This window comes from Drosophila gunungcola, unplaced genomic scaffold (assembly GCF_025200985.1).
Source record: "Drosophila gunungcola strain Sukarami unplaced genomic scaffold, Dgunungcola_SK_2 000022F, whole genome shotgun sequence".
NCBI classification, from domain to species: domain Eukaryota; kingdom Metazoa; phylum Arthropoda; class Insecta; order Diptera; family Drosophilidae; genus Drosophila; species Drosophila gunungcola.
Window position 1 is genome coordinate 629,642 of NW_026453202.1, and position 8,653 is coordinate 638,294.

General features: G+C 32.5%; 1 protein-coding gene across 1 annotated transcript; it reads right to left on the minus strand.

Annotated features, from left to right (window-relative positions):
- Positions 1-1,844: 1,844 nt before the first annotated feature.
- LOC128263850 (uncharacterized) lies at positions 1,845-5,187 on the minus strand. The gene is given in 3 exon segments (XM_052999124.1): positions 1,845-4,152; positions 4,154-4,930; positions 4,989-5,187. Coding segments are annotated over 3 exon segments (3,093 nt in total). The 5' UTR covers positions 5,073-5,187; the 3' UTR covers positions 1,845-1,920.
- Between the last annotated feature and the right edge of the window lie 3,466 nt (positions 5,188-8,653).

Genomic DNA, 8,653 nt, shown 5'->3' on the forward strand with positions numbered 1-8,653 from the left:
TTTTATGAATACTTTTCTCTTTAAATTCTTATACGGGTTTTGTGCAAAGTTTAATGTGATGCCAATGTGGCGCGACCGGCAAATCCGTCTACGAATCCAAAGTTCCTCGGTTCAAATCAGGTTAAGCTTTGTTGGCCAAAAAAGAAATAAGTTTGTTTCTCCTTTTCCTTTCATAACATTATAATTTATCGTATTTCCTTTCATTACAGAGAGCGGGCTCAAGAGGGTTGGCATATAAAAAAATTAAAATAATATAAAATAACAGACATAAAAATAGGTACCAGTCTTTGCCTCCCACCCAGGATTAAGGGTATTTTTAAGAAAAAATCTAAAATATAGAAAATTATTTTTGTTATAAATAATAGTGCCCTCAAACCTCCTGTCTTTTATTCTTCTGTCTTATTATTTTTAAACAATGCTATTCCAGACACGTTAGCTATTTTCGGGCTAATTGAGAAATATAAAATAAATTCTGAAACTTGTACTGAAACTCCAATATCCTCATAGTATATAAATTCATTGTCTGATTCTGACGCAAGCTCATCTTCAACAAAATCGATTTTATTAAAGAATGAAATTGTTGAGAAAGTGTCAAATGCATGCTCAACTGACTCTATTAACTTGTTTGTTGCGTTTAGTTCAGCTGACATCTCTATAACTCTTAAGTCAATACTAGCTAGTAAATTGTAAATGTTCATAAGTTCCGAAAAAATATTTCTCCATGTAATAGAGCCTCTATTCGTTCTTTCGAGCGAAACATTTGATGAAAAGCTCTTAACAGTGTCTTGTATGATGTTAGAAATAAGAAGTATATCCGGAGGAAGTAAATTTTTTTTTTCTCTTTTATAATTTTTTTAACTGTTCTTAAAACTTTTTCCGGCGACAATTTATGCATATTTGTTTTCATTAACTTATGCAAAATTAGTGTAGTACTTTGTGCTAATTCGCAAATGACTGGTTTTTTTAGATCCGTCCAATGATCTCCATGTAAAAAGTCTCCCTGGCATAATCGAGTATGACGCATATTTTTTTTTTGAATACATAATCTATTTGTACTCCCAAGTTCTCCCGTACGCGCTATGTTTAAATGGATTTGCACTTTCATAACATTATAATTTATCGTATTTCCTTTCATTACAGAGAGCGGGCTCAAGAGGGTTGGCATATAAAAAAATTAAAATAATATAAAATAACAGACATAAAAATAGGTACCAGTCTTTGCCTGCCACCCAGGATTAAGGGTATTTTTAAGAAAAAATCTAAAATATAGAAAACTATTTTTGTTATAAATAATAGTGCCCTCAAACCTTTCTGTAATTTAGACAAAATCGCCCATAAATCAAAACCGAAGGCGATTTTCTAAAATTAAAAGTGAATTTCTATGTTTTAGAAAACAAAATTTTTGAGTGCTTCTTTGCAGCTATTGGAAAATTAAACATTACTTAAAGCAACTATATTTTAATTTTTTTGCATGCATGTTTAAAAAAAGTCAAGCCTTGATGATTTGCCGTTGAAATATTCCACCTTTATTGTGACAGCTATATGATACCGTTGTACGATTTTATAAATATAAAACCGTGATTCTGAAATAATAAACCATAATTATATCTTTAAGTAATTTAAAAAAATTAAGAAGTAGGAGAGCTAAAAATTTTTTGTTCAATTTTTTTTTTTATTATTTTTTTAAATCCGAATTCTGAAATATTATGTAGTATATAAAGATAAATGGCCGTAATGTATAACAACCTCTGCAATGGTATAAAAAAGTGACAGCACAAGCAAATGATTAGTGTCTTTTCTAAATATTTTATTTTTTTTTAATTTAAAAACAAGTCTTTTTTTTTTTGGATATATTGTAAGCAATCGAAAATGCCTTATATTAATTAAGTAAATAAATTAAAATATTATATAAAATCACCCTTAATTTATATTTAATCTATTTTCAAAAATAAACAAATGCTTTAAAGATATTAGAAAACTACCGTATACCATAAGCGATATTAGGCAGCAAGCTATTATTATAATGTCTGTACCATCTTCATGAAATTGTTCTTCATTTATATCTGAATCCCTTTTATTAAAAATTTTATGCTCTACAATATATGCAAACGGTGTCAAATGGCTTAAAAGACATAGGGCGATACCATCCATGGTATCGGAATGGTTCGGCGTCATTACTCCATCGCTAGACCATTCGCCATAGTTCCAATATTGACAAGACCCTGACTTATTGACGTCGTAGCTTGTTGTTTTTCGAAGGATAAGTGGAAATGGTACAGGGAGAACTGAACTGTATCCAGGCAATGATACTGACACTATACGACTTAATAGTGTTTTAGTTTTTGTAGACTGTTGGAACAGCTTGTCATTTGAGTATACCTTAATAACAATAGTAGGGTCGTTTCTACTGGTAGGTGATGCAAGCAAATCAGAAAATGCTTTTAGGCTATCTAAAAGCTTTAACGGTAAATACACACCAAGTTGGAAGTTCGGGTTTATGACAAAGTCACTAATTTCATGATTTGATTGAAGAAAACGGTAATGTTCGTTTATAAATAATCCCTTTAATTTTTGGTGTGTTTCTTCTGTCTTATTATTTTTAAACAATGCTATTCCAGACACGTTAGCTATTTTCGGGCTAATTGAGAAATATAAAATAAATTCTGAAACTTGTACTGAAACTCCAATATCCTCATAGTATATAAATTCATTGTCTGATTCTGACGCAAGCTCATCTTCAACAAAATCGATTTTATTAAAGAATGAAATTGTTGAGAAAGTGTCAAATGCATGCTCAACTGACTCTATTAACTTGTTTGTTGCGTTTAGTTCAGCTGACATCTCTATAACTCTTAAGTCAATACTAGCCAGTAAATTGTAAATGTTCATAAGTTCCGAAAAAATATTTCTCCATGTAATAGAGCCTCTATTCGTCCTTTCGAGCGGAACATTTGATGAAAAGCTCTTAACAGTGTCTTGTATGATGTTAGAAATAAGAAGTATATCCGGAGGAAGTAAATTTTTTTTTTTCTCTTTTATAATTTTTTTAACTGTTCTTAAAACTTTTTCCGGCGACAATTTATGCATATTTGTTTTCATTAACTTATGCAAAATTAGTGTAGTACTTTGTGCTAATTCGCAATTGACTGGTTTTTTTAGATCCGTCCAATGATCTCCATGTAAAAAGTCTCCCTGGCATAATCGAGTATGACGCATACTATTTTTTTGAATACATAATCTATTTGTACTCCCAAGTTCTCCCGTACGCGATATGTTTAATTGGTTTTGCACTCCATTTGTTGAAAGATATCGCTGTGGAAAGCAGTAATCTCTACTACGTATGAGAAATTTCGAGTTTTTACTGAATTCTTTTAATATTTGGTTTAGTTTTACCTCAATTCGCTTAAGAGCAAATGTGTTAATTTTTCCAGATTTGTCGTTGTGCCTTATTTTTAGTGATGTAGTTATTTGAATCCAATAAAATAGCAATAAATTTGCGGTGTATTCTATATTCATAATTCGAACATCGTGTAATTCGAATTCATTTAATGTTCTTTGTTTTTTTCTACTGCTTATAAGGCTTCTTAGTTTTTTAATAATGACTTTGGAGTCCATTCTTAAAGTGTAACACATATTATTTTTATGAATACAAGAGGCATTCCAGTGAACAAAAAATCCATTACTTTGGTTGTATTTAACAACTGTTAATCGTCGGGTTGATACTAGCTGAAAATCAAAAATGGTGTGACCCTCACGCCAATACTCGCTTCGAAAGCTTGAAACCAAATCAACTATAATTGAATAAGTTGTTTCTTTGTTCTCCCAAATAAGATCAGCATTTTCATTTTTTAAAAAGCCATACTTTGCATATGTAAAACATTTAACGTCAACATCCGGTTCTTTATGTAACCACAAGTAATTCTGATTATACACCACAATTATTAATGTATTAGAATTTCCATCCATTTTCAAAACCATTTTAACTGGATCTTTTGACATAGTAATACGTTTGCTTAGCGCAGAATTCCATATTAAGTTATTGCTTATAACCTTTACCATTTCAAATGTGTTCATTAAGACATTATACTTATTTCCAAAATGATCGAAAAAGTAATCAATTTTTAAAAAATCATTTTTTTTTTTCTTTGGAGTCCCTATTAGCAAATATTGTTCTAAGCCAATTTCGTTTTTTTAAGTACTCTTTGACATAGACGTAAATTTTTGTTTTTTTCCTCCAATCAATACCATAACATTCGTGCGGACAAAAGATTAAAGCTCCAAAACCGTTTGGACATCCAGCAATTGAATTAAACTGAGATTTAAAAAGGCAAACTGAATTCAAAAATGTTTTGCAGTCCTCAGTGACTATAACATTTATAGAGTTATCTGTACTCCGTTTATTTAGACTATGCTTTAAACAGTGTTCATCAGATTTGTTTGTTGACTGAATAAGATTTCTATTTACTACTTTTCTCCATGATTTTCCCGCCAAACGCACTTCAAATGGCATAAGCGCATTGTATCTCCTTAATGGAAACCAATAATCACTTATATTTTTCTTTATCAAAAACTGAGTTACTTTGGACATTTCTGAGTTTGTTAAGTCTGTTGGTAAAATAACATTTGAGCCATAGCAAAATTGTTCATCGTATGCTTGAAGTGCAGTTGCAATTTTTATGCAAATTGTATCGTGGTTAGGCCTTCGAATTTCAAAGAGTTTATCTGCGCAGTATAAATTTTTATTTTTTCTCATTGTGCACTCTACTATGTCTGGGATCCAATTTCCAGTATTAGTGTTGCACAAACGTATAAATATTTGGTGGTTGTTTTTTAGGCACATTAAGTCTTCAGATGTTTTATAACTTAAGCCTTTATAGTTAAAGTATACCGTTCCTGCAGTTTTTTCAGTATAGTCACGACATTTTATCCGCTAAAATATATTTATGTACAAATTATTCTTCAAAAATGGGTATTTGTAAGTTATTTACCATCCCAAATAAAGTAGTTTTAGAACATGTTGGTAATGCATACAAGCACAGGTAAATTAATTTAAAGACGGGATTACTTAACATTTTTGTGGTACAGCGAATCAAACTGTTATAAAATTATGACAGTTCATATAGAGACTACGTGTCTAAGAAATATTATCTTTTTTATCTTAGTTATAAGACAACAATTTAACAAATTGTAAACCTTTTTCTTTGTGGGGCTTTTAGGGTGGTCCTAAATATACTGATCCGATCTTTTTTATTACCGGATATAGGGATTTGAACGAAGCTGTAGCTGAAAGATTCTTAACCAAAGCGGCTTAAGTTTTTTTCAGAACTGGAATCAATTTGGACCAATAGTTTAATTTGTTAATGAATCGAACTAGAAAGTATTTACTATGTTTATATCTAAAACATATATAAAACAAATTTCAAGCTATTCAAGTAAATAAATTATTTTAAACTATGAAATGACAATAAGTGAGGAATACATGTTAAAAATTGTTGAAAAATTAAAAATATAACTAAAATTTTTTTTGTATTTAATTGTAGTCAAATATAGTTTGTTCAAATAATTTTTTAAATGCTTCTGAATGGGTAATGGAAAATCCATCCACAGTATTTTTAAAAATGTCGGCAGGTGTTTTAATACCAAACGGTTTTTCTTTTAGTTAAGAATCTCTTCTATTCTCCTCCACCTTACATTGCACAGTGATACACAAAGCCAAAAACGTTAAAAAAAAGGTTTATGATATTAATGACTTTATTTTATAAAAAATTATTCCCCAACTACAAATATATATAATAATATAAACAAGAAAGGAAGCAAACTTCGGCAAGCCGAAGTTCATATACATTATGATTTACTTCCGTATATGTTTAAAAACATTGAAGCTATGATGATATTCAGCTCAATTATTAGATAGGTATTTTATATATTTTTATTATTTCTATGGGAGCTATATGATATAGTCGTCCGATTTTGATGAAATTTAAACCGTAATTCTGAAATATTTAACCATTACTATATGTCCAAGAACTAATAGAAAAATTAAAAAACAGCAAAGTTCTAATTTTTTTTGTATTTTTTTTTTCGATTGTTCCTATGGGAGCTATATGATATGGAGTCCGATTTTGATGAAATTTAAAACGTAATTCTGAAATATTTAACCATTACTATATGTCCAAGAACTAATAGAAAAATTAAAAAACAGCAAAGTTACAATTTTTTTTGTATTTTTTTTTCCGATTGTTCCTATGGGAGCTATATGATATAGCCGTCCGATTTTGATGAAATTTAAATTGTATTTCTGAAATATTTAACCATTACTATATGTCGAAGAACTAATAGAAAAATTAGACAACAGCAAAGTTATAATTTTTTTTATTTATTTTTTCGATTGTTCCTATGGGAGCTATATGCTATAGTTGTCCGATCCGGCTCGTTCCGACTTATATACTACCTGCAATAGAAAGACAACTTTTGGGAAAGTTTCATGCAGATAGCTTTAAAACTGAGAGACTAGTTTGCGTAGAAACGGACGGACAGACGGACATGGCTAGATCGACTCGCCTAGTGATGCTGATCAAGAATATATATACTTTATAGGGTCGGAGATGTCTCCTTCACTGCGTTGCAAACTTCTGACTGAAATTATAATACCCTCTGCAAGGGTATAAAAAGAATCTGATTTTTTTTTTGGATTTAATAAGCTGACTGGTGTTTAGATTTCATAAAAAATATGTTTATTAGGTCCCTGAACTCGCTGAGGATTTCTCTTCTCGAACCACCCGGTATGGTTCAAGAATCCTGTAAGGTTATTTAGTTTAATGTCTGGTATGTCAGTGTTAGGTAGAGTGTAGCTAGCAATGCTTGTAGGCATTGACTGTATGATTCTCAATAGTGGTGGTTCAACTAATAGACCTGTCGTTGCTCGGATGATTGCTTCGGAGATGACGTTGTTGAAAGTCTCTTCTATTTCTATAAAAACCATTGAGGAGTATTCTTTATGGTGGAGTTCGTTTTCTATCTTGGAAACCTTTTCGGTAGGCATGCTGAGAAAATGGTTCGGGTGTACTGCTGCTCCAATGTGGGTGTATATGGTGTTTTCATGGTTTTTATTATATACGATGTATATAATATACGATATATATACGACCTATAGGTCTGAAATCTTTTTGGAGATGTATGTGACGGTTTCCCAGCTTTTGGGACGCAGATAACTTTTACGTCTAGCCACTCCTTGGGTTTGTGTTGCTGAATGAGGCAGTTAAAAAAATATCCTTCAACCACGACAAGATTATCTTTTCCATGTGTTTGTTGTTTCTGTTCTTGTAAGTAAGCGTATCTGCAATTGCTCAATGTTTTTTCCCCTCTCGGTAGCTTTTTGCTGCTTGCTTTCTTCATGGTCTTGTTTTACCTCTGCCGGAAGCAGATTGATTATTTCTAAGATGACGAGAGCTGCACTATCCGCTAGCGTCCGCCGCAGCACACTCTGAGAGCACACAGCCTGTATGTGGCTTCCATGCCCCTTCTATAGCACTTTGAGGCTGTTGTGTCAGCTAATATGGGGGCAGCGTAAAGCTTTGCAAACGGACTATTTATCGCATGCTATTGTGTTTACGAAAACCAGGCTAAAGCCGGAGATTCTCATCTCCGATGTTTTCCCGGGTAAGTACACATGACTTTATTGCTGTTGATTCAACCTAACTATTTATTACTGATCTTTAAGGAAATGCATGACGTCGAATTCCTGGGTATACAGTTATCGTTTTCCGGTAGGTTTATTTATATGACTTGTGTATATATGCCGCTACCATCTTTGATTTCAGTTTATGCGAACCAGCTTTCCGTTATACAGTGCATTTATATTAAACTGCCCCTGGTGCTGCACATGATACGTGCTAGTGCTCTCGCGACGAGGGCGGCTTTTCTATAAGTTGCCTCTAGGTGCTTTCTAAATGACAGCCTTGTGTACTAGTAAAGGATTGCTTTACACGTTTCCAAATTCCAAAGCAGTAGTCCCAGTAACGATCTTTGAGCCACGCCATATTTGATTTTGTGCGCCATTATACTATCCGTATCCTAAAGCAAGATGTGGTCGCTGAAGTAGGATTTAGTTTTGCCTACCACTGCTTCTAGATTGTGGAGGCGCTCAAAGGTAGCATCCCAGCGTGTCGAGTTAAACGCATTCATGATATCCAGGGTCACCACCATGTCATACTCCTTGCTGCATTTCTCCATCTGCTTCTTTGGATTGCCCTGATGGCAATAACTTTAACCATCATAACAACAAAGCATGGTAATTTTCCATATATATATATATACATATATATATATATATATATATATATTCAGATGGACGACGAGGAGCTGATTGATAATATCATCAAAGGAATCCCGGATACACTTATGCGTCAAGAAGCGCACATGAACAGCTTCAACTCGTCTGCAGGCATTCACGAAACAAAAGCCCTTTATATATAAATATATATATATATATATATATATATATATATATATGTGCGCAGCTAAACATGTTTTTCCGTTGAAATAGGTGGCAAAGCCTTCAGATGGTTGCCACTTGCGCTCCTGAAACTTGCGTCGGGACATAATCTTGCTTTCCTTGGACTGAAAGGCAAGTTGAGTCAGCAAATCCCGAGCT